Source organism: Dermacentor albipictus, chromosome 4 (assembly GCF_038994185.2).
Source record: "Dermacentor albipictus isolate Rhodes 1998 colony chromosome 4, USDA_Dalb.pri_finalv2, whole genome shotgun sequence".
NCBI classification, from domain to species: Eukaryota; Metazoa; Arthropoda; class Arachnida; order Ixodida; family Ixodidae; genus Dermacentor; species Dermacentor albipictus.
Window position 1 is genome coordinate 120,699,778 of NC_091824.1, and position 27,111 is coordinate 120,726,888.

The 27,111-nt window shown below is 46.5% G+C and overlaps 1 protein-coding gene across 1 annotated transcript; it reads left to right on the forward strand.

Moving 5' to 3' along the window:
* The first annotated feature begins 762 nt into the window (after window positions 1-762).
* LOC135916046 (uncharacterized) lies at window positions 763-26,064 on the forward strand. Its single transcript, XM_065449262.1, has 22 exons — window positions 763-817; window positions 3,643-4,540; window positions 5,016-5,251; window positions 5,859-6,014; window positions 7,562-7,670; window positions 8,441-8,561; window positions 9,729-9,874; window positions 10,457-10,570; window positions 11,523-11,645; window positions 11,748-11,813; window positions 11,896-11,961; window positions 12,643-12,776; window positions 13,318-13,418; window positions 14,366-14,496; window positions 15,063-15,118; window positions 16,058-16,205; window positions 17,705-17,781; window positions 17,861-17,974; window positions 19,087-19,254; window positions 21,045-21,179; window positions 22,460-22,532; window positions 23,611-26,064. The coding sequence occupies exons 2-22, from the start codon at window positions 3,683-3,685 to the stop codon at window positions 26,035-26,037; spliced, it is 5,559 nt and encodes a 1,852-aa protein (XP_065305334.1). The 5' UTR covers window positions 763-817; window positions 3,643-3,682; the 3' UTR covers window positions 26,038-26,064.
* The last annotated feature ends 1,047 nt before the right edge of the window (window positions 26,065-27,111 follow it).

Consider the following 27,111-nt stretch of genomic DNA (forward strand, 5'->3'; position numbering starts at 1 on the left):
GTGGTGGTGGTGGTGGTGGTGGTGGTGGTGGTGAATATGATGATGATGAGGATTCAGCGCCAGGCAAATAAAGCTTCGACCAACTTGGTCCCTGCGTGATCACGACCATTTGCTTGTCTCTGCATTATTTTTTACATTTTCTTGAACTTTCTTTCACTCCGTTTTATAAATAAACTAAGTTTACTGGATTTCCACCTAGGATCGCTTTATCATCCTTTTCTCGCTGGAGTCTGTTGTCGACGCAGCCGCCGGCCGTCTTCACCGTTGCAATCGCCACTGTCGCCGCTTCTGCCTCTTTAAGCTGAAAAAGCCGGTCAGGACATTCATTTGGAAGTACGAAGCTCCCAGCCCCCACTCCCCACCACCCAGAAACCTTAAGTCAGTTCAGTACATTAGCGTTTCGAACTACGCACTAGCTTACCGCGATCCCGAAAGGTCAGCAACAAATTGATAAGAGAGTCATCCGAACCAAAAGAAAAATGACTGCTTCGACACTGCAGGGCGTGCCATGACGGCGACTATCTTAGGGCCTAGTTCGTTCAATAAATTATTTAAGACAGACACTTCATCTGTTCGAAAAGAAAGAACTAACCGAAATTACGCCGTCTTCGCAAACTTTACGTTTACCTTTACTGTTACAAAATAATGCGGGAAACAAGAAAGTATATTATGATCACGGTGCAGATTCGCCTCTTACCGAAAGCAGAGTATCTGAACTCAATTCTTAATCATTATCATTTCTTACCGCGTGCAAGCAGGCACGTGACGCAGCAGAAGAAGAAAAGAAGCTTGCAGAGCGCGGCGGTCGTTGCGAACCGTGAGTACGAGTTATTTCATTTTCTTCCGCCGTTCCCTTTTGCCGGGCTCAACAGCCCATGTTACCACACGAAACGTGATGCAAAATGCCCTCGATCAACGTCAAATGCCTTTATCATTTTAGTGGAACGGCTTCGAGAGGCACCAATGCGTGGCGTGGACTGCGCCTCGTTCCTCGCCTGATGCATTGTATCCCACGGGTCAAAGTTCACATTCCTGGACACTCCTAAACTTCGAATTAAGCTAGCGCTCTACATCCCAGCTCCTTCTCCAAAACTGACGAACTTATATCTGTTATGCGTTTTCGGGAAGCCCACAGTGTGGCCTCGAAATAGATACCGTAATAGGCTTGCGAGGCGATTATGGGTGCGAGCGGCCGTGCTCCTACTGAGGACAGCAGCGTCCCTTGTCAACTTGCTACATTAGATTTAGGCCAGGGATGTCGATCGGCTGCGCCCACGTCCACCTGGCGAGCAGAATTCAGTTGGCACGACGCCACCGACAATATGCTGCTCCAGTTACCCAGGATGTTTCTGAAGTGTGCGACAGTGTAGAATACTCGGAAATGATGCACGACATTGACTTGCCCGTATGCTTTGTAGCGTGTTCTGCTGAGTTGTTGCCGGGCAGCAAATTCTACAACCTACGAAGTGAGATTTCGTCGGGAAAATACGAACGAGCGCGAGGTTTTCCCCAAGGTGCAGTTTTATCTCCGCTTTTGTTCGACATCTTGCTCAAATTTCGTTCCTTCTCATGAGAATGCAAACACGTACGTTTGCGCCGATGATATGGCGTTCTTTGCTTCGGCAGGTGATACTCAGTCACTGTACAAACACTTAAAGAACACTTGTAACGCTTTGCAAGGAGCACCAGACGGTATCCGCTTGACCTTTAATGTAAACAAGAGCGCTGTCTTTACTAGAGCCTGTGAATATCCCCCCTTTCATACTATCATGCAGTTATTCCACAAGATGAAAAAAATCCAGTATCTTGGAATTATGTATGACTAAAAGCCTAGCGGGACGTGTGCATATTTAAAAACTAACTGAAAAGCTTCCCGCTCAGTGGATATATTGAGAAGAGCCAGCAATAACCGATGGGGCATGTGGAGACACACATCGGTGATGACTTACCCCACATACCCCATGGGGAATGATTTACCCCATGTACATCCATCCTAGACCAGAGTTAGGAGATATCAGAATTACTAAGTGCACCAGCTTAAAAGCTACGTCATCCAATTATGCTGGAACGAAAAGCGATTCTCTTATATCTGGAGCCACCGAAGTTTGTAGCGATCACCGTGCCCTTCATGGAATCACAACTTTCTTCCCTAGAAGTTAGATTTGAAGTGCTAGCTGTGAAAATATTATCAAGGCTATGTGACTGTCCGCTGAGACATTCCCAATCGAATTTTATTAGTTAGCCAGCTCTCTTTCTGAAATATGGCCTCGCTTTCACACTCCACTCCACTCGTTATTGGATCCGTTAAATCTACATATCTAGGATTTAATCACGGTAAGCAGTATTTCAATTTCGTTCGTAATTAACCATGGTGATATATGCCCCAGCAATGCAGAGCAGCTTCCCTGTAATGTCCTTAAAGACTTACTCCAAGACCACTTGAATCACTTTCACATAGACGTTATAGCAACTACTAATACTTCACAGTGTCAGGAGCAGGTGGAAGTTGTCATCTCTTTATCGTCAATGGAGAGGCCTTTTTTTGTTCGGCTCCCAGCCTTCACTCCAATATCCTGGCAGAATATCTAGCTGTTGTTCTAACCTTGCGTAAGATATAGTCATACTTCGCCCGGTGAACCGCATATGTTAACTCTGTGTATACTGATTCCATGTCATTCGCAGAGTTTGCGGTGAGTATGGATGCCTGAACCCAGAGTTCTCTTGTGCTTTCTCTCCTTCCAACGATGTGTTATGTTGCTTCGGTCAGGTTTCGTAGGTGCACCCTTTTGACGGCAAAATTAGGTGTATCACATGCTCTACTGAATTACAGCCGTTACAGCCCTCTTCGAGCTGGAAGTTTTGAAAAATACCTCAGTTCGAAGTTACAAAGACGAGTCCGCGATGTCCAGTCTCACCCCTACTTTGGCGATTTCTTCGTTGTGATACTTTTGCAACGAATCCGAAACAATAGATCGCTACTAACTGGACTGCAGGTGTATCTCCTTTCTGAGGAAAAGAACCTTGCAAATTACACAGTGGCTGCTTGACCTGCCGTTGGGCTCTCTTCTGCTGCTGTCTTTCGGGGCTTCTGCGCTGGGACCAATGGCGTAGCCAAGGGGAGGGCCGGGGGGCCATGGGCCCCGTGTGCAAGGGGCCATTGGGGGGGGAGGGGGGGGGAGTGTGTCATATACGTCTGAAGACACCCGGAAATTGTTGATATCATCGACTTCCTCGAATACACCCGGGGGGGGTGACAGAAGACCTAGAGGCCCCGGGTGCCAGACGACCTAGCTGCGCCGCTGGCTGGGACACTCCCACAGGGATATGTGCATCGCAGTAGAGAAATTGTTTCGCGAATCCGGTAAATTTTATTGTTAATCTCATCGATCATTTGTTTCTTTGCTCGTTCTGTTTTGTAGATAGCCTTCATTGTTCCTTCAGAAAGATTCTCTATTCTAATTGTCTTTCTTTAATATAATTGCATCTATCTAAATTCATACCCCAAGTATACAGATCTGAAATCCGCCCGACTCACGGCAAATACCCTTGGGTGGGCAGATGCCACACCCTTTAAGGTTATCATCGTCATCGTACAAGCGTACAGTTACAACGCTCGGGATCATTGGCCCCACTCACCTGCAGGCATCGCCTCGCTGCCGTAACCCCAAGAAAAAAGGAAAGTATGCGGCCGTCCTCCTCGGCGGATAAGATGCGGCGGCTGCGGGGCGATCGCCCCCAGTGCAGCTACACCATCGACACGCCGAGCTGGGACGACGAGAAGAGCCGCTTCCGCGCCTTTCGCAACAACTATTGCGTCAGGAACCGTAACGTCACCATCGCGTTCGTCGGCTTCGTCGGTGCCATCCTGGCCATCGTCGGCGCGTCCGCCTACGTGCACGGCGCGGGGCGAGCAGCGTACGAGGTTCCCGTGAACGACGACGAGGCGCCGACCTCTGCGGTCGAGACTCCCGCGTTGGTCGCCGTAGCGCGCGAAACGACCAGCCGGCGGCCGTCGCGTTCTACGCCCCACCTCGCCGCGGCGCCCCTCCTGGTGGCCAAGACGCCTTCGCCGCAGCGGCGGCACCAAGGCGCTCGTGCGGAGCGACGACGCTCGCCGAGACGGACGCCAAGGAAGCAACATTCCGGATGGCGCACCGCGCCTGCCACCAGACACCCTCGGAGACGCCAGAGGGTCACGACGACAAGAGCTGGGCGGGCGAGAAGGACCACGGTCCGGGAGCGGAAAGAAGTGGCGACCACACTCTCGGGGCCGCGGCAGAAGCGGAAGCAGCAGCAGCAGCCGCAACAAACGCGGTCGCAGACGACGCCGCGCATCGCAGGTGACGAGGACGATATGAAGCAGGAGGATAACGTCGCGGCGTCGACGCCTCTGCCCAAGCACCTGGTTCCGCGACACTACAGCGTGCTGCTCCATCCGCACAACGACGGCTCGCGCTTCGTCTTGACCGGCGTGGTCAAGATCACCGCCAAGTGCGTCGAGAGCACTCGCCAGGTGGTGCTGCACGCCGCTGGAATTCAGGTGAGGGCGCTGGCTATACGTGCAGCTTCTCGTAGATCGACAGTTGGTGCTAGATCTGTACCATAATTGCGATACTGTCAACGCTCACACTGCCGTGCAAGAGCTTCATGTATTAATTACTGCCTTTGAGATTAAAACAACCGCCAGTTCGCTCTGCATCGTATATATTGGGGCGGAACGACCATTTCACCCTAGTATCCGTCCTACCATAGCTCACCATCGTCCCCTATAACATTGGTTAGAACGCTACCGGTAGACATTTTGATTTCTTTCTCATTCTAATGACGCGCAGTTACCATGTTCGAGATACCAAGTCCTGCAGATTTGTTCGCATATGGCCCTGGCTTCGTTTCTTGTTCGCGGCTCAGTTCTTGTGCATCATGCGTATACGCTAAAGGCGAATGCCAGCTCTCCCTTTACAGCTGAGGCGACTGTCTCGCTTGTAGTGCAACTCTTGGGCGAATGGTCTTCTCAGGTGAACAACGCAAAGGTGTCCTTCAACGTGGTGGCGGCCAACAGAAGCGCCGTTCACGACATCCAAGTGCGTCGTGTCGAGGTCAACAATAGCACGCAGCAGGTGACACTTGAGCTGGCGAGTTTCCTGCACGCGCAAGTCGTTTACAACATCTCCATCAGTTACGTTGGAAGGGTGAGCAGCTGGCCCAAAGGGCTCTACAAGGTGTCCTACAAGCACAAGAACGGGTCGGAAGGGTGAGCTTGCGTAATACGGCGTTTCTTTCTCTTCCCGTAATACAATACTCAACACCGATCTGAAACAGTTGGATATCAATGTACTTTGGCTGAATACGGCTGCAGTTTAACGCCACTCTGTGGACAAAAAGAAAGTGTTCGAAAGTCGGACAATACAAGCCTTCCAAGAAGTTAACTAACGGCTTACAGTCTTTCGAACGATTTCATAGATATATGCGTAACCAGTAATACGAAGCAACACACCAGCATAGTACTCCATCAGAAAAACAGATCTATAGAAGGTGATTTTTTGCTTCTGGAATGAACTGACAGCTGGGTGCCTCTCGTATGCGAGTGCGCTATATGGTTCGAGTTCGCAGCCTTGATATGTACCAATACACTAATTATTTATTTTATGCTTAATTTCTGTTTCGCTTGTAAGCAATAATTGACGTCGTGGGGACTTTCCTTGTTCTCCACTGACGAAGTGTTATCATTTCGGTCGTCAACATCATCACCATCAGAGCGTTTTTGTCGTGAGAGCACGACGTTGTCATTTTGTCTCATAACCGACAAAACGTTACGGCGTCACGTATTTACCCCTCTCCTCTCCACATTCATCGTCCAGCTGGATGGCTCTCACGCGCATGAAGCCAACGTACGCACGCCGCGTCTTCCCGTGCTTCGACGAGCCTTCTTTCCGGGCCACCTTTGATGTGGAGATACTGAGGCGCAAGGACTTCAGCTCCATCGCTAGCATGCCTATATTCAAGATTGAAATGAGGTACGTCGTTATAATGGTTGGCAGCGAGTGCAGAGCGACTCGGGAGAGCGTAAAGCAGCTCGTCGTGCAATGATACATTACCCGCACAAGAAGCACTGTGTGCTTCTTGTGCGGGTAATGTTGAACCTCTTTAAGAATGCGCCACACTGCAACGTTGCTCGCTCAAGTGGTCCTTTAACTTTTGTAAGAAAGAAATGAAATGGTGGACCACAATAGACAGCGTACAGCAGACCTCGCCTCGCCTTCCGCCTCTCTTTCTTTCTTTTTCTTTTTTTTTTTACTGGCACGATCATCGAGTGACACCCTTGTTTCTTGCGCAGCACTTCCGGTTCACCTCCTGAGGCGACTGAGGACGAAATTCAAGATAAATCAGAAAAAAATAGACAAACAAAAGCACAGTACAAAATTAATGGGTTTCATTAGAGGTATGGTATCACAGCATAAGTTGACCTACAAGATGAGTTACTGAAGTGTCTGGAGTAATTATAATTATTTCAATATTACTGATTGCTGCACACCATAGCACAGAATCACAGACTTTAGAGACCCGCCACGTGGCCACTACCTTGGCGAAATTCCTGGAGACCCGGAAGTAGAAAGCGGAAGTAATGACGTCATTAATGATGTCACACACAAGAAGGTGGCATGATATTTAACCGGCTAATTAATGGAAAGCGGCTGCCTCCGGGTTGGGTTCGCGCGTTGCGTTCGTCTAAAGAACATCAACGCGGAGGTGCGAGTGCCACTAAGAGGCACCTGAGTCATAGATTAGGGTGGCCTACCATTTTTGTTTCTTTTTTATTCAAGCGCTGATGCAAGTTTCACCGCATCAAACGCACCAGAAGCGCCGCGCATAGTAGGCGCATGGGATAAAGTGTGTTATATTTTTATACATGAACACATCCGAAAACTGTTTGCTTATATCAACGTCAACAAGAGATGCATGTCTTTTTTCAATAATGCCTCAACAAATAACCAGCGACGGCCAGGTGCATGCGCACAGAACAAACAGCATTTTCTGTTAGGTTATACCACTGAGCTCCAGGTATCCCCTGCTGCTTATTTGCACAATGGCTACGATAGATGCGCTGGTAAGCGGCAGGGACTACTCCAGGTTCAGTGGAATAGTCTAGCAGACCGATGTGGCGGTCGACGCTCCCGGTCACGTTATTAAAATATTGAAGAACCTTGCATTCCTTTTACCGGCACAATGCAGACAACAAGCGCATACGCACGCACGCACGCACGCACGCACGCACACACACGCACGCACGCACGCACGCACACAAACACACACACACACACACACACACACACAAACACGCGCGCGCACACACACACACACGCACACACACACACGCACGCACTAGTGCTAAATAAGTGGCACGCCGTTAGCAAGAATGTGTAGTACCGTCAGATTTGTTCACTTGTTTTCTTGATCATTCACATGAACACATTCCCGCCCCCACGCACGCATGCGCAAAAATGTCGATCGCCGCCACTGTATTTCCTTATCGGGCATTACTTCTACCTCTCTTTTTACTTAGTGCCAACCACAACGACTATGTCAACGACGTCTTTGTTCGCACCCCTCCAATTCCGACCTATCTACTGGGGTTTGCTGTCACCGACTTCAAGAACATTGGAACAGGAATCGTAAGCCAGTTCCTCTTTCTACCGTGGAGTAACCTAGTGTAGGTAAATGGTTTGAAGTGCGTTTAGTGTCTTGAGTGACCTTTGCTTTTGCGGGGCTCTTTGAAAAGATGTGGACTTTCCCCCAAACTTGTTGCACAGCAACTTAAATTTGCATCCCCTCTATACTCCGCTCTTTTCCACACGTTCTGAATAAGTTCGCATTACGCTGAAAAAAAAAGCCAAAATAAATGGGTGCAAATGAATGTAGCTTCAGTGGCTACCATAACCGTAGCTCTTGGTTTAGACTCTCTTTATTTATTCAATACGATCAGTCCTAAGGATTTGTTAGGCCACATTCGAAAGCAAGTGTTCGCGGAGAAGGGTATGGAAGCTGACGCTATTCCCGCTATTTGGGCGAGATGTTTGGAACAGAGGCTTTGAGTTATGTTGTCGTGAACATTTGGAGGAAATATCAATTATCAACTGGTCGCAGGATGAAAGACTACGAGGACTTGTTCTTTGCTAAAAGGGTCGTGCCCGCAGGTTCCGTCCCTGATAATGCATTCCGCTGCGGCGATGCCTACGAAATCTTTGAAAGAAATCCCACAAAAACTTTAACCGGTTACTGAGTAATGTTACTAGCACAAGTTCCAATCTATTGTCCTCTTTATTTTTTTATACATGTTTTTCTTTTCATTGTATTGCCACACGACGTCACAATCGAGTACGTCACAGATCCATGTGACGATGTTAACGATGTTAACGTGCATAAACGTGTTCTTTTTTTTCAGGCAAAAGTGTGGTACGAGCCATCTTCTCACACTCGGGCCGAGTTTGTCCTGCAGACCGCGAACACCTGCCTCGAACTCTACGAGAAGTATTTTCGGACTCGCTACCCGCTTCCTAAGCTAGGTACGGACGTTGCAGCAGCTCGCCTCAAATGCAGCCCCTTCTAACCTCAGCGAAAGAAAAAGAAAAATGCTCGTATTTCTTTTTCTTGGCGAGCAGCGATTCGCATATCGCATGCTTTCTTTGTACCAACCATATGAAGTCGAAAGCCTCCGGTTATATATAGAATGCTTCACGCGGCTTCATCTTCGCCGTCTTCATATGATTAGTAATCGTTGAGCCACTCAATTGCTCTGTTTTTCTCGTTCAGGACTCAAACGCGAGCACGAAAGTTAAGATATTGTTTGGTAGAGGGTCAGATAATGACACCGTAGAGCTTTCACAAGAAGTGGTGCGCCGTGTGGCTAGAATTTTGAAGGAAGAAGGAGTTTGATTCGTTGACACGCATAATTAATTCCACGTTCGTGTAGCACTTGTCCGCAGTAGCCTGCGTTTTAGAAAGCGCCACCACCTCTTACTGGCGGCACCAGCTGCTCAGGCGTTGGCTTCCACTGCGGCCTTTACCGCACGCCTCTTTGATGCAGCGTAAATGGAGGTTTATTGCTCTCACCTCTATATATTATTGAATGGTGCCTTGGGAGAACGGAACGGCGTATCGGACTCCCCATCGTTTGCTTAAACATTTGACGAGGCCATTCCGTTGGGAAGCCGACATTGGCCTCGTCACAGAGCATTCACCGTCGTCGTCATCGTCGTTGTTGTTGTCTTTGTCATTTATACTGAAGAAAAATTACGTAGCATCACGTCGCCTGCCACGTGCATTTCATTGAACAGTTACAGAGGAGAAGCACGTAGCAATATTGACATATCTGCATAAATGGGTACAACAAATTTACGAAACTCATCGCACTTCTTCTCTGGGTCTCGTAGTTTCAGTGATTGTTAAATTCCTTAAGGGCTTACGTAAGAGGAATATTAAGATGTAAAACTAGTCTGCGCTTCTGCAATAACAAAACAGCTACGCTTACGACGAGAGTAGTCTTGGTACACGCAAGTTTGGCGTGTATTTTTTCCTGTAATACTTAACTTTTTTTCCCCATCAAATGACTGAAAAGGGGGTTGTGCGTGGATACTTCCCTGTCTAAGCTGATTTAATGAACGACTACAGTGTAGTCGCTTACATGCACTTTCTTGCGGATGAATGTAACAATCGCGTCTTCGTTTTTACAGATGTCATCATAACGCCGGCCGGAGCAGAGCCCTGTGAAAGCGAGGGCATCGTGTTTCTCCCAAATTCATACCTGACACGTTACAACCTTTCCTTGGACGCGAGGAAGCAGACCGAGTCCACCGTTTACAGACACGTCTTAAAGCAAGTGAGTCGGGACGTTGCCAGAAGCCTTTTTAGCTCTCGAGGTCTGTTGGTTTCGCCATTCTGAGAACTATTGTTTCAGAGAGAAACAGCAGTTCGGCTCAGAGAGAAAGAGGTAAACTCCGCCATATTCAGTGTTACGTGGACGTTCGGTTATCTGTACTTGACCAGTCGCCTAGGCAAATCGCCTAGGGAAGAAAAACTCGCTAGCCGTTTGTTTGTTGTTAGTAGAGGCACACTAGAACCCTTTCGCTCCCAGATACTACAGCTTGACTGTCACATTTTACGGTTGCCTTACTAATAACTTATTTGCAACTCGGAGCGCGAGAATGTTTTATGCATAATGCTTACAATATTACAAATACCTGTTATGTTCATCAATCTTTCATCATAAGTCTTTGTAGTTGCAACGAATGAATGAGTGAATTCTGCTCCAGGACAGACCATGTACGCACTTCCTTTTTTTTTTCGACAGATAAGTTTTTGAAAAATGGCATGCCCTATGAGTCGAGACCACGAGCTTTTAGGAAATGTCACAGTCTTGAAATACAGTTCCTGTTTCATTCGCATGACAACGCGCGGCCAGTGGATTGGCGGCCTCGTCAGCTTCCGCACCTGGAGAGAGCTGTGGCTGGACGCGGCCCTGGAGGCTTACATCCTGTACGCGCTAGCCAGAATGCAAAACACCAAGTCCGCCGAGGTGTGTACGGGGCTCCATAGCTTCTCTGCCGACCTGATTCATACGCGACAAAAGTTTAACCCTTTAACTGTCAAGGGAAGAAAGACCTGACCTAGAATGTTTTTATTGCTTTAATTCTTCTTTATATTGTTCACATAAATACCAAATGATGTATGAAAGAGTTTGTCTGAATGTTAGGTGAGATACAGTGGGACGAAAATATTGGTGACCAGCTGGTGAGAGGCAAATTTATGGCCCAGAACTTCTGTTTGGTACTTGATTTGACAAGGTAAATGTGTGTTCTTGAGATGCACTTCAATAGAGAAAAACATAACTGCTTTCTTAAACAAAGAAAAGTTTCGCGTTAGTGATAATGTGACCGCCACGCACGCTAAGACCATACGGACGAGGTCTTTGACTTTTGCCACCGAAACAACTGCTGCTGGTCACGGTCGACATTTTTGTGACTACCACTGTTGAGCGGGTACATAAATGAAGGTAACTTGATTGGCACAGACTAATGTTTGTTTTTGCATAGTGTTTGCAGATATTTTTGTAATGTCAACAGTATTGTTGAGCTGCCAGTTAGAGGATTAAATATTAGCACCCTCGTGCCACTGAAAGTGCTGGTCGACTACGCAGCTGGCTGTCATAGACCAGAATCTTCTGCGGTTGTAGGTGCCAGCCATCTTTTGCCCGGAACTGCACGAAGTGGCGGATAGCGCTACGGCGATAACGCTTAGCCCATTGATATCGCATGCTTGTCGCCAGAGTTCGCTCGTCTTGATTTTGTCGTCAGCGGGCCTATCGTAATATAAAAATTGATTAGGTGACGCAAGCGATTTGCATAACGAAGAACAGAAGGTCTGCTAGATTTTTGCTGGGACACAAGTGGCTTGCATCCCATAATCTAAAACTCTCTGTTGATTTCTCACAAATTGTGTAACCGGATCGTCAATAAACGTTGTTGCAGGACGACGACAGGTTTGAAATAAAGATCCAGCAGATGCTCAGTCTGGAAGCATCTCAAGACATCCCTGCTCTATCCAGAGATTATTTCTCGCTGGGCACCAATGCAAGTTTAGCTGTTCGCAAGGTAAACTCATATAAAAAATACAGTTAAGGAAGGAATGGTTAACGTTGCTTGCGAAAGCAGCCACGCTCCGGTTTCAATGTTCTGTGCTCATTTATGTTCAAGGGAGAACTGCTGCTCCACATGTTCGACAGTGCTGTCGGTTCTAATGGCATTCGGAACGCCCTGCAGGTGATCAAACTTGTGTTATCTACTTTGAATTACACTACAGGTTACGTTCAGCGAAACGAATCGGCTTGACTTTTTTTTTCAGGAGTTGATGGTGAAATGGAAGCACCAAACTATAACTGAGCAGAGCCTGTGGGAGGAACTTTATAATGTGAGTATTATTTTTTTATTGCGACCGCAATTATGTGGACACTCCAGGTGCAAGAAGACCGTTCAGCACTGCCACCTATGCTTCGTTTTGGAAACCCTTGTTTGCTCCTCTTCGCGAAAGAGGGCGAAGAATTATCGCGGCTGAGTGTTACAGCTGCTCAGCGCATGTAAAAGCGGCTCTTTTCAAGCACGGCCAGTTTTATCTTTTGCGTGGTCGAGAACGCACGTTTGGCAGTTGACAATGTTTCTACTTTCACAGCACCTCGTACGTTAACAGTTCCAAGAGCTTGGTATCCCGTAGATGCATTACGAAAGTAAATGACAACTTGTGGAACGGGCGGCGACGAGTATGGTGAGCCGTGTAAAAAGAAATGAATTTACTTTATCATTCAGCAAGACATAGAAAGATGGGAGCAGAAGCACGCACAAGGGTCTGCGACGTCGTGAAGCAATGCATGGATTTTAGGGTATCAATGTAGGGATAACACGGCACACTGAGTTGGCAGCACTGATCGTCACTCATCTTTCACTTTCACACCAGCATCTCGCATATCGGCCCTCGGCTTTCAATGAAAGCTAGTGGCAAACGTGTGATAGGCCATGCTTAAAATGTAGGTTTTGCTTTTGTTTTAGTTGTTCCTTTGACCGTCGAAATACTTTCGAGAGTGCTGTCGTCGTGCAGGTGAACAACGAGAGCTTTCCTAGTGCCCACGTGGCCCACGCGTGGACTCACAGCGCCGGATTTCCGTTGCTGACGATCAGCCGAGTGTACGGCCAGAGGGTCGCTGTCGCACGCCAGGAGAGATACGGACAAAAGTACGGGCACGCACCTGCATACGCCGGAATCACTACTTGCCTTATTTCACTTCTTAAGCACTGGGGTGCGTCGCGTTCAACGCTCGATGAAGGGCTCGTGTCCAAACCATGCTCTAACCGACGTACTGCGTATTATAAACGAATCAAAACGGGGATATGCTAGTTTTACGGAGCAGGTTGGGTGACGACGTTGCTGCAATGAAGTTCATTATTGTGCTCAACTTAGCGACACTGATTTCCCGTGTGGTTTAAACCGCTGTACTCTTGGTCTGATCGCTATATCTGCCTGCAAATGTTCTATTCACATGCTTATTCGTTCCCTGTCCTTATTTATTGCAGTGCCTTAGCATGCGCCGATGTACATATTCGAAATAACAAATATTACTTTAGGCGTTTTTACGCTCATTTGAAAGTAGAAAAATCAATAACTTCGTATCCATTTTTGTAGTCCCTTTATTTAAGGCGTAGTACATGTGCCCCTACAAAGAGATTACTGTCGGCATGCTAATTTTCTTTTTCGTTTTCGCATTGCTTTTGGCAGCGCATCGAAAACTGTGTGGAGTATCCCGGTAACCTACACTGATGGAACGAAGATGGACTTTGACAACACGGGCAACATTTTTTGGCTTACGACCAAAGAAGGTGGGTGCATTAGGGACAAATTATGGAGCAAGCTGGGGACAATTACCGACGTTCTAGCTCTGCCTGTTTTGGAACGAGGTGCTAGAATACCAGTACATGGTCCCGCATAACACATTCGTAATATTCAGTTCTAGTGAGTGTTCGTCATGAAGTTGTTGAAATTTCGTTTTTGCGTGCGTGCTGGCATTAACGCTGATGAGCATCAATTTGCTATTTCTACTGGCACGAGCTCAGGTTATGGTCTTGTCTAAAATGCTAACCCTGTAACTCTAGGCATTTAGCTAATAGTTAGCTAATGTATTGAACTATATGTAGTTCTCTGTGCACACGCACCTCTCCTCACAATTTCTTAGAATAACATCAAGCATAATCTTAGTCCTCATGACATCGCTAAATGGAGGTGGCGTTCCTGTCTTGGTGTCTTGGTTATAAATTCTTGTTATTCGAAAGAAAAATTTAGTTGGAAGACAGCGCTTGTCGCCATCGTTCTTTCAGTCCTTTTGTCTATGTACGCGTGGTAGTCAAGTTTGCAATTGCTACATCGACGTTTCACGCTCTGCATCCACCCGATATCACGTTTGCATTTCGACATAGCGTGTGAACGGTGTACTGCACAAACATAAGCACTGCACGAGATAACGTAAACTGTGCGTCATTGCACCGTGACGTTTATTCGACGGGGTACGACAAATCAGCCATGATTCCACTGGCATCGCGTCATGCTCTCCTCCCCGTCGTCGTCTTGCTGCTGTCTCCAAGCATAGGCTTGCCTCACACACACACTTGTTCGTCAGCCTGGTAATGCACTGCAGAATTTCAAACTCGGTTACCTGCAGAGTGCTTCACATAACATGGATTCCTACAGTGCTTGGGATCTGCCTAAATGCATTGCAGGCATTTCTCGCAAAATAACGTTGAATTAAGTTGAGCCCAACTTTTTTTTGCAGCCAAGCTTCCTAGTGCTCCAAAAGACGACGACTGGCTGATTGCGAACCTACGCGGCTGTGGTTACTACCGAGTCAATTACGACCCCCGGAACTGGAACCTCATCACCATGGAGCTGAACACCTACCACACGGTAACTCGTTCTTCACCAAAGTGCGCGTCAGCGATCCTAGCATTGCCGCAACTCGACGCGTTTTTCCTGTGTACAAACACTCTCCGACAAACCTTCTTCTGAAAAAAAGAAATAAGTATTGGCATTATTCGATAAATGTTCCGAACTAGTGACGTTTTCAGCTGGTTCGCACGTGACGTTCGTACAGCCACACCTCTCACAAGTTATGTATTCTCTGTGAATAGTATGTGCTCCAATGTGAAAGTTTGTTTCAGTGGTCATTTAATGTAAGAGAAGTTGCCACGTAAAGTAAAAGATTATGTACGAAACTACGAATCTTTTCCATGATTTTGGCACCAAGCGCAATTGCAGCTTAATAAATATAAATGTCACCTTCGACATTTTGTAAATTTTATATAGGTTCTAAATATATTTCAGCGCCTCATGTTTTTTTTAATTCGGTATATTACGCTGCAGCAGCCCGTAAGCTTGAACAGTGAAATAGGCATCAGCAGCAGTTTGTACCAGAAATTTTCGAACGACTTTCCGAACTCGTATCTCATTAATTGTGGTCTTATCTGACGCAGAATATTGACGTCATCAACCGGGCCCGGATAATTGACGACGTGTTCGAGTTGGCTGAGTAAGGCTGCCAACGAATCCCTTATATACTTTCAGTTTTGCGCTAAATTGATTTCTGAACCTGGCACCTTTCAGTCCTCTTAGAACAGCTCTGCTTGTAATATAAATCACTTTGCCTAGGAACCTAAGAATTTGTCCGTTTAAAATTAATGCTGTCTGCCGCAAAAGGCTCGATGCAGTAAGCTGAGAAACTTTCTGCTAGGCACATCGTTTTCCGCGCTGTCACAAGGGGCAGTGACGCCCTCTTTTCGCACCACGTGCAGGTGGTTAGTTAGTTAGTTAGTTAGTTAGTTAGTTAGTTAGTTAGTTAGTTAGTTAGTTAGTTAGTTAGTTAGTTAGTTAGTTAGTTAGTTAGTTAGTTAGTTAGGAGATAGATAGATAGATAGATAGATAGATAGATAGATAGATAGATAGATAGATAGATAGATAGATAGATAGATAGATAGATAGATAGATAGATAGATAGATAGATAGATAGATAGATAGATAGATAGATAGATAGATAGATAGATAGATAGATAGATAGATAGATAGATAGATAGATAGATAGATAGATAGATAGATAGATAGATAGATAGATAGATAGATAGATAGATAGATAGATAGATAGATAGATAGATAGATAGATAGATAGATAGATAGATAGATAGATAGATAGATAGATAGATAGATAGATAGATAGATAGATAGATAGATAGATAGATAGATAGATAGATAGATAGATAGATAGATAGATAGATAGATAGATAGATATAATGACTCCACATGGAAAAACACTCAATCGTTCGTCCAATGTTCTCCACTGCCGCATCTGGCGTATTCCCGACTGAAGCCTTGGGATTACTGCAAATGAATCAAACGCGTCAGTGCACTTGTAATCAGTGGGTAAACAAAGTGTGCCTCCTGCTGGCTTTCCGCATGACTTGCCCTTTCTTCTAAGCCTGGGCATTGTCCCGTATGGCACGGCTCTCCATGCGTCCGAGTACCTGCGGCGGGAGAAGGAGACCCTGCCCTGGACGACGGTGCTCAAGCGCTGGGAGTACCTCGAGGCTATGCTCGGCACCGGAGTCGTGCTCGAGAAGTGGAAGGCGAGTGCCGCTTGTCTCCTGGTCGCTTGCAGATTCTGCCATTTTTGCGACATGACAGGAACTGTATCTTGTAACCATCCTTTTCATTTTCCACACTCATTGTTTTTTGTCGTTGTCACAGACATAGACGCGATCTGTCGTCGGGCGTTTGGCGAGGTTGATAACAAATTGCTAGAATCCGAGAAAAAAGCGCTACAAAATGGGGCTCCAGGACAGGATATGACAAAACACGATAAGAAATTACGACAGCGCATAACTATGAAGAAAAGTTGTGTGCTAACGTATTGTGCGAAGAGGAGAACGAGGCGCAATTACGACAAGACCTGACACACCTGTAAAGCTGCATTTATTTGGAACATGAATTCGATGATGCTCAGAATGTATTGTGTTTTTGCGTAACGTACAGTGACTCACGGCGGCCGTAACAGGTGTGTGCGTTGCATATGCTCTTGCTAATTGCATCCGCTGCGATACTAGACTGCGCTTAAATTGCGTGTTTCAGGTGGACCTAAGTACGTACGCACGTATTGAAACACGAACAAAAAATAATTGATAAAACACCGATATATATATATATATATATATATATATATATATATATATATATATATATATATATATATATATATAGTGCGACACATAATCGCTCTGTAGCCTTGGCGGTATCTAAGCATGGAGTAGTCCATAGAGTATGTTTTGAAGTCTGAATTAAGCGATCGTCACAAATGCAGGAACCTGGAAACGAAAAGTATATGCATTGCAGTAATTTCGAAATTCTTCGGGTTTAAATTTCTGCTGATAGTACTACGTAAGTCGTCTCCGACGACTTTTCGCCGAAGCTGCACAGAAGTTACCAAAAGAAAGTATCTCTTTACAGATCACGGCAATCACTGCGTTCCGTCTCCCTCATGTTTCCAATCTGGCAAAAAAACGTGAAACACCTGCTGTTCTTAAAGTGTGCATTAGTAGCGTACTTATGAAGCATAATCATCGTGAAAGCAAGAGTGAGTAAGTGAGCGAGTGAAAACGACTGAAAGCTCTAGTAATTGTGTTCTTCTGCGGCTGGGGCGGATTCTTCAGGGGAGCCTTCCTCCTTGTGTCTTTCCCGGAGGTCTTGACCCGCTGCTTCGTCCGTCCTCCATCGCAATGGGCTACGCTGGCTTCTGCTGTCCGACGTGCACGCTGCACTAGACCTAGCTGGTCTTCGCAGCAGTCGCTGGACAGCAGTTCCTGCCATTGTTTCGCACTTGGGTGTGATATGATCCTGACTACGTCAGTTTGTTGACATGCCGATGTTATGTGGTATAATTTGCGTTTCTCACTGCACCACGGACATTTGTCCTTATGTAGTGTGGGAGGGCACTTTCCTCACCACTCGGCAGGCGGAAAACGGTCTTTAATCTTTCGCCAGTTCTCTACTTGCTGCCCTCATCAATAAACTTTGAGCCTGCTTTAGAGATGCGTGACACTTACCGTTTGTTTGCTTTTCTTGCTTCCAGCTCTTCATTATTCGGATTCTCATTCATCACATCCACAGCTTCAAGTGGTCCTACACGCATGAAGACGACGACAAGAGGTGTGCAAAGTCTCGCGTGTCGTCGTGGCGCTTCTTGCTCGAGGTCGCTTATACAGCAGTGCGCGAAACCGTTACGCAGGCAGCTGAGGATAATACACTACCGGTGGGCCTGCAGATACAAGTACGGGCCGTGCCTCATTGAGGCGAGGCACGCCTTCGACAGTTACAAGTCGCCGCAGACGACATCGAAGCCGTAAGAAGTGTTTTGTCCACCTACTTCCTTTTCTCTGGCTCTGTCTTAAAGAGGTAATCTTGAGCGGAGCAGCTCAACGCAAAGTTGCTATTGAGATGCATTCACTCAAGCCCAGGGCACCACATAAATGGCTAGTGCCTTTTCTCCAGTCATGCTAGTATGAACAGTATCAAACTCACCAACCGGTTTGAAATCGCTATTCACTGTTGTGAGAAGTAAAGCTTTAGTGTTGCGCCAGACGACTAACCCGAAGTGAATTTAGCTAACTAGACGACGAAGGGGAGAGGGGGGGTGGGGGTTGTTCACTGCTTGCTTGAGAGTAAGAGACAAAGAAAAAAAAGAAAGAAAGAAAGAAAGAAGCAATTATTGTGTTAATTTAGCTAGCAGCGCGAAAGAGACGTAAGCACAATAGTAGCCCAGGAGTCAGGTTCTAACAAACAACTGGCATAAAAAACGGGAAATATGGGCAAAATATCAACCCATGCACACATACTCTATGTTCAAGGCATTTATCCCCAGACCTATTTTTAGTTCAAGAATGCAATAAGAAAAGACTGACACCCAATTTCCTGATGTGGAACGCTTCCGAGGTTTCACGTGCGCTCTGGTATTTGTACTGTTATCACGCATGTGCGTTTAACGAAATATTTCGACCCACACTGCTCACCATTGGTGACATAGTTTGGAGCACTCATTCTTTGAAACAACAGCCCATATCTGCCAAAAGTAAACCTTTCCACAAGAAGTGGGTGCACGATATACCCAACTAATGTAACTTGAACTGAATGTATGCGCACGCAGATTGATCGATAGTATTTGTTTTCCTGTTAAAAATGACAATTGTTCGTCAGTGCTCGTCCTGCATGTTTCTATCCTCTGTGCTGCAAGCAAAATGAGCGCCAACTGAGTGGCCCAGCTGTCCACCTTGCTACAGATTATACGGGTCCATTGCCGCCGATATCACTCACTGAAATGCGCTAGTTTTCGGCTTTCTCGGATGTCGTTACAGCTCAAAAGGTGCAGGCCATCTGTTGTCTAGCGATTTTGACTCTGGCAAATTCTCATTTTACTGATTCCTGTCGGCGTGCTGCTTCGGCTGAATGCTTCATCAGGATCCTCTTGGAGCACCAGTTCACCGTGTTCTGCACCGTCATCGAGGACGGCGATGAAGCAGAGTGGACGGTGCTTCGCACGCGCCTCGAGCAGGTGAGCGATGGCGTCGAGCGCAGGAACATCATACTCGCCCTCGGATGCACTAGGGACAGAAGCCGGCTCCGAAGGTATGTATATAGGGCATGGTCTGTCTGTCTGTCTGTCTGTCTGTCTGTCTGTCTGTCTGTCTGTCTGTCTGTCTGTCCGTCCGTCCGTCCGTCCGTCCGTCCGTCCGTCCGTCCGTCCGTCCGTCCGTCCGTCCGTCCGTCCGTCTGTCTGTCTGTCTGTCTGTCTGTCTGTCTGTCTGTCTGTCTGTCTGTCTGTCTGTCTGTCTGTCTGTCTGTCTGTCTGTCTGTCTGTCTGTCTGTCTGTCTGTCTGTCTGTCTGTCTGTCTGTCTGTCTGTCTGTCTGTCTGTCTGTCTGTCTGTCTGTCTGTCTGTCTGTCTGTCTGTCTGTCTGTCTGTCTGTCTGTCTGTCTGTCTGTCTGTCTGTCTGTCTGTCTGTCTGTCTGTCTGTCTGTCTGTCTGTCTGTCTGTCTGTCTGTCTGTCTGTCTGTCTGTCTGTCTGTCTGTCTGTCTGTCTGTCTGTCTGTCTGTCTGTCTGTCTGTCTGTCTGTCTGTCTGTCTGTCTGTCTGTCTGTCTGTCTGTCTGTCTGTCTGTCTGTCTGTCTGTCTGTCTGTCTGTCTGTCTGTCTGTCTGTCTGTCTGTCTGTCTGTCTGTCTGTCTGTCTGTCTGTCTGTCTGTCTGTCTGTCTGTCTGTCTGTCTGTCTGTCTGTCTGTCTTGTCTTGTCTTGTCTTGTCTTGTCTTGTCTTGTCTTGTCTTGTCTTGTCTTGTCTTGTCTTGCCCTGTCTTGTCCTGTCTTGTCCTGTCTTGTCTTGTCTTGTCTTGTCTTGTCTTGTCCTGTACTGTTCTGTTCTGTTCTGTTCTGTTCTGTCTTGTATTGCCCTGCCCTGCGCTGCCCAGCCCTGCCCAGCCCTGCCTTGCCCTGCCTTGCCTTGCATTTTCTGGTGTGGTCTGGTCTGATGTGGTCCAGTCTGATGTGGTCCAGTCTGATGTGGTCCAGTCTGGTGTAGTGCGGTTTGGTATAATTTTGTTGTATATGTGCTTCCAGCTGACAAATAAATTTGTTTCCGTAAACGTGATTATAGTAATTCAAAATTTGTTAAGCAGCAGCCCCTCCAAAAAAGCATGTCTGTATTCACGTTTATTCTAACCAAGGGGGATAAAAACTAAACTTTCCCCTGAGTTTTTCGGTGTCACCACAAAAATTTCTGGACAATGTAGAGCAGGAACTCGATTTATGGGCGTCACTTGCTCCTGGCTAACTAGGGCGAGATGACTGGTAAGGCCTTGGGTTAGAAGAAAAAACAAAATTAAGACACGTGTCGTGTTTTTCTGGTTCACTGTCCTTGTACTCACGCGCTGTTACTTTTATTACAGCCGCTAATCACGGTGTTTCCTACGTTGCCTTGAAGCATAGCGGAGTCCTTTTAAGTCTCGCATAACATCGCATTGCCGTTAAAGAAAGAAAGCATGGGTTGCACTGAGCTCTAAGTGCTTCTGAAGAAAACGAACTTTCTTTGTGAAGGAGGAGAGCTAAAGGAACCGTTATTGTACTAAGTGAGTCCTCTGAGCGTTCATAGTCCAGAGGCCCTTAGAGCGACGGGATGTGTTGGGCCCGCCAGTTCAAAGCGATGCAATGTCCCCGGGCCCGTATCGGACAGTGCAACTTCCCATGACGAAAATCATTTAGCAATATTGGTTTCATGTGAAACAGTCACGCTAGTGCCACTCACTACATTATTATCAGAGGGCACGTGGAGAGAAGCTTAGTGTGAAGTCGGAAATCTGTGGCTGTATGTGTCTCTATATGTTCTTTACTTTATATTTTAATGTGACCATCTTTGTTCCTCGCAGATACTTCGAGGAGTTCTCGGTTCCCTCTGTGAGGATGGTGCCCATTTTGTTCACAGAGGCAGCGAAACGCGGTAACTTCTGGAGGTTGCGGACTGCCGAATACATTCTCGCCAACTGGAAAGAGCTGAAAATAATGTGAGCACGTTATTAATGCGCATTACCGGGAACTATAACCTTACCACGTGTAGTACGGTACCCCTCTGTCTACCATCTAAGCTTACAAAATTAAATTGTGGTTTTACGTACCAAAACCATGGTTTGATTATGAGGATGCTCGTCATGGAGGCAGCGATTTCATTTTTCCCACCTGAGGATTTTTACCATGCATCCAATGCTAAGCACAAGGGCGTTTTTTGCATTTCACCCGCATCGATATGCGGCTGCAGCGGCCTGGATTCGATCCCACACCCTCGGGCTTGTTAGCGCACCGTCAAAGCCACCATGCCACCACGGTGGGTAGTCAAAGCTTTGCTTACCCTGGAAGAAAAGTATCCGCCTTTTAACATTGGCGTTCTTAGAACGCTATACAAGTATATTAGGTCTAGCTCACACGATATAGATTATCCCGAGCGAAAGAATGTCTTTGCCGCTGAGGAGCTCGTAGTTGAAGACAGCGCGTCTCTTGAAGACCACGGATGGCCTGAAAAAGCGGGTGTAAACGCGTCATCAATACGTGCGATGATACTCATAGAAGCTGTACTGTGCAGTGCTTTGTTATCTTTGCTAAGTAAGACGGCCGCACAGAGAACACGCGATGAATCAGAAAAAAATAAAAAATAAAAGAAATCGGCACCTTAGCAAATAATGGCGTAAGAGTAATCTGAGGTGGTTGATTCAGTGTGTTCTTAAGAGTAAAATTCAGTAAAATTGGGTTAGCATGCGTGTTTTATTGTGTTCACTTTCAGCGTGGTTATTTACATACAGTCAGTGGTTTGCGATCAAGCACCAATCTATAAATGAAATAAGAGGTTATTGGGAATTCGTTATGTTGCAGAGTTGGCGTGAATCTTGTCCCATGTTCGCACCATTGTATAGCCTGGAACATCTCTCTTTATGGTTGAAAACGATTTTTTAAATACTTTCGCTTTGAAACAGTTTGCCCTCACCTGAGTCCGACTGTCTTCAATTATTGTCCAGGTAGGAGGTGGGGTAAGAGAAAAGGGGGGAGGGGGGTTCAGGCCTGTGCAAGATAACAACCACGGTGCTCGCGGTAGTGCTTTTACGAGCTACCTACGAAAAAAGCACTGCTGAAACATTATTTTTTTAAAAAAGGTGGTTATTTTTTTTATGATGGTCATTAACATATGCACGCATTGCTCGGTCAACAACAGCTGCTCTGTGGTCCTTGCTAACACGATTATGCTTCGTTTATTCACACGTAAATCACATTGCACGTATGTTCAATTTACATGCAGGTATCCGCGCCACTTTCAAGGCATACTCACGGCCGTCTTCAAGTACATTTCAAGCAGTGAAGAGCTCTTAGAGGTACACAGCATTCAGCCAAAGTTGATTTTCTTTCAGCCAGACTTTGTGTTTCTTGTGCGGTTCACTTTGACCTCAGTAACAGATATCGGGCTCTGGATTAAATCCTCATACATCCGTTCGTCCGCTTCGAAAAACCGAAATACCCAAATACGTATATATCTTAGAGCTTAACCGTGTCAAAAAAAAAACTAAATTCTTTGGTTTTACTTGCCGAAACCACGTTCAGATCTAGGCAGGCCATAGAGAGGAACTCCATATCAATTTTGTTCAACTGAGTTTCTTTAACGTGCACACAATGCACGGCAAATGAGCGGACTTTTCTTCTCTTTTGCATTCCACCTTCATCTCAATGTGGCCACCGTGGTCGGAATCAAACCTGTGACTGCGTGTTCAGCAGCGTACTGTCATATCCACTGAGCTACCATCGCAGGTTTCCCATGTATACGAGAAGCATAGGTGCGACAGTCATCAATTCTGGAAAAAAAAAATGTCAGGTCAATGTTACGTAAAACAAAAAATAACTTATTTCGCTGCAGATTTTGGAGGTGTATATCGCAAAACAATATTACTTTCCGGAGAGTTTCTAGCAAACCAACATGGCCTTGATCAGCTGCTTTCGATTCAGCAATTAAAGTGGGTTCCCTAAATATACGTAGTGAATATCGCTTAAATAAAGCTTTTATCGCCGACCGCCACGCATTTTATCACGTACGCTTTGGTGACTGATATGTTGATGGATAAATAAATTATTTTCGCCCTAGAAATGTTTTGCAAGTCTTCGCGAAAACACTCAATATAGCGTCCGTGAAACATCAAGGGGGGGGGGGGGATTACGCCATGTAAACCCCCACACACGCTCACTGTTTCAATTTCCGAAAAGGGGAAGGGGGTGAGGAAGATGAGGGCCCATAATTTGTTTTGTATCGGGCCTTTCTCCCTTGTCATCGCACGAAACTATGACGTCACATTCCTTCGAGTATAACACTAATTACACAGCAAAAGGCAACGCCTTGGGACCTACGTAGTCAGTGCACGACATTGTGCCGACGCGCGCTTTTTCTGCTTTTCTTAACTTCAGGTAAGCAAACTGCTGAAGCGGAACCACTGGTCCTTGCTACGGTACAATGCGGTTTTCGAGAACATCGATCAGACAGCCAAGAAGAACATACAGTGGGTGGCTTCTCACTACGCCGAAGTGGCCCGCTGGCTCAAGCGCGACGTCGCGGAATTCATACTCGACGACCAAGTCTTGCACGGCAACGCTACGCTCAGCGGTTTGGGCAACGACACCAAGAACGAGGACGAGGCCGACAGTCTCGACATTGGAGCCAGTGAAGCTTTCGAAGCGGGCGGGATTCTCAACCACCAGGTTACCAATAGCGCCATCGCCAAAGAAAACAACTCCGGCTTGGACTCTGGCGTCGCGGGCCTCGGAGACACAGTGCTCAACCGTGGTCACAGCGACCGTGTTGCAGACTCTGCGGGCACTGCTACAATGGTTGGAGATTTCAGTGACACGTTCCGCGCCAAACATAACGCTGACAGTCACGTGGTCTCCGCCATTGCTGCCAGTACAGGAATGAGCGAGAGCCACAACCGAAGTATCGAAGCAAGCTATCTCGAAGCCGTCGACAGACACCAGCGCGTGGGGAATAACGCGGATGAAAGTGCTGTCGTCGAAGTGCCTCTAGTAACCGGAGAAAGTCCGCCAAAGGAGACTGACTCGTTTGAAGCGGCCTCGCGAAGCTATTCGAGCCAAAGCCAGGAAAGTAACGCCACGAAGAGTGCGACGAGAGGTCCTGACACCACATTCAGGTCGTCTGTTTCCTCGCGGGTGAGTACGGCTGAAATTGCCGCGAAAAACGCAGAGTTTGATGCTGCGATATTCAAGGATTCGGAGCAAAGTCCTCAACTCGGCGAATACGTTAAGGACGAAGACTATACAGACACTAGCGTAATCGTAAATGATTTCGACTACATGCCCATCACCAAACACTACCGAGACAGTCACAATGCTTTAGAAGTAGCTAAACGTGCAGGGTCGAGCCAAAACGTTAATGCCAGCCGTGAAAATAAGAGGATGACAGAGAGGGCTGCAAGCTTTCTCACAGCCACGCACAGAGACGAACGTGCTGTCAAGGATGGCAGTGCCGGAGTGGACGTCAACATGGCTAAAGCAAGCATCAACTACAACATTGGCAAAAGCAAAAAAGGCGTGGCCTTAAGTCGTTTTTCAACCATCCACAGAGGCAACACCGTCCTTGAAAACTTATTTGCCGAAGAAAATCGTGAACAGAATAGCAGAATTTTAAAAACATTGCACAGCGCTCCTTTCAATGACCAAAAAAGTAAGAACAAAGCGGACATTGAAAGGAATGGTGATGCTGAAAAGAGTCCATCTGTTTATCTGGTGAATGCACCCGAGATTGAGGCTGAAGTAGCCTTAAACACAGATAGCAGATGTATGGATTCGAATTCTGGCAGCTGCAAGAGAGAACGCAAACACGCCAGCAATAACTCCCGCGAGAACGGTGGTGGCAAATCCTTCAAGGCTGAAGAATGGAATACCACGAAGACAAATGAAGGCAGCAGAAACGCCACGTTTCTTCCCGTTTACTCTAATGCTTATGGCATAAAAGTTGATGACAATGTAAATGAACTCAAAGATTATTCACATTTCACCACTAGTGCTGGTTTCTCTCCTAGTATTGTTTTGCTGGTTAGAGGCAACACCTCGGGGGTCACAGTTGAGCACGTCAACAAAGTGGGAAACGGCACTGTAAGGACCACGCATAGGACCTCTGAAGACAGTACGAAAAAATACGACGAAGTGTCCAGCAGTGCTTTCACTAACAAATCACGTATGGCTCCGAGTATGATCCCGTTTACCAACAGCCACGACAAAATTCCAAGGGCCCCTAGCTCATTGACCAAGCGAATTACTGCAAGCACAAAAGAAAGTGGTGACGTACAGTTTACTCCCAGCAATGGGGCCAACAGCGGTATAAACATCAACGACACTCATAACGACGTCAGCGGCACTGCAAATGCAACGAAAGTTGCGAGCGCAGCCACGATCTCGATTAACAAAAAGATCACGGATGCCAAAAGCGCTGCCAAAGATTCCAGTTCCACCATAGCGTCTTCGACCGATTTCGCCAAACCGTCAAAATCTCCCCCTGCAAGCCGTGTCACTGAAGGTGCTGAAAAACATAGTGCCAAGGTCATGAATGCGAGTGAAACCACTGGCATTACGAACTCTGCTGGGAAAACAAACGACCCCGTAACCGTTTTCCCTAGCAGCTTCAGTGCTGGGACTCGGATTCCACAAGCACCTTCGGATTCCACAAGCACCCTTGGACAGCAAAGAAGCAATGTAGGCGACAGTGGTGACGTTCACAATGATTCCTACAATGATGGCAATGAAGACATTGACAGTGAGTACGCAATGAGAGAAGACAGCGCGCGGGACGACCACAAAAAGTTGAGGAAATCAGCTGGCTAATAAACAACTTTCTAGTAAAGTGGGGGCAATTCCTAACTCCTCTAGGCGCATTCTGAGATGTTCTGTTAGTATATTGGGGGCTCTTAGCTTGTTGTAAGCTACTACGAATACTTCAACCTAAACGTGTCGGCCTATGCAAAAGTCACTCAAAAGTAAACTGAAAAAAGAGAGTGCCTTGTGCACTATACATGAAATTAACAGTACGCTATAGCGGAAGGATAATACAAAAATAAGGTAAGGGTATTAACTATGTTAGGCTTGCATTTCATCTTTCCTTTAACCATACATTACAGCGGAATAACAAACGTGTTAAGTATATTTACCGCTATCTTAAGACGTATTTTAGGAACGTCTTTAATTAAATGCGTGTTTTGTTTTACGTCGGCATTCATTTTAAATCACCAGTGTTACTTTGTGGCTCCGTGTCTTAATGGAGCATACGCCGATACGCTGATTGACCCGCTACGATCGTCGCAGCAAGTAGAAGATCGTAGCAGCTACAGAGGGGCGAAGAAGTATCTGTAGGCACTCGAATAACGGGTCCGCGGAAAGAAAAGTCAACAAGCCCGCGCCGGACCCGTGATCGGACACTGTGTCTAGTTCCCATCTTCCAGGTTATGGCGGTTACGTTCAATACTGTCATGCACCATTTTGACCTTCGGATAACAGCAACGAATGAAAAAAAGAAATCTGTATTGCCACATTGCTCTTACCATGGAAGAAGGATGCAGTTTTACCTATCGGATAATATGCAGCTGCCTTTTTTTTTCCTACTCCAGTTGCGAACTCTAATTTGTGTTAAGAATACCATGTCATTAGATGATCAAGTGCCAACTATAGTAGTACGCAGACGTTCAAGTCCACTTAAATATGGTGCCCAAAGCCTATTGATCATGATGTGCTGACCAAATTTTGGAACAGACTTCTTTTTCATCGCAACTGTAGGGAGCCCATATCTGCTTTATTCCCCCGTGTATAATTCAGATTGACTAGGTGCAATGCGCAGAAATTGCGGGAACTTTCTAAGAGAGCATGAACTGCATTCAGCAGCCAAACTGACTTTTGTGACGCCTA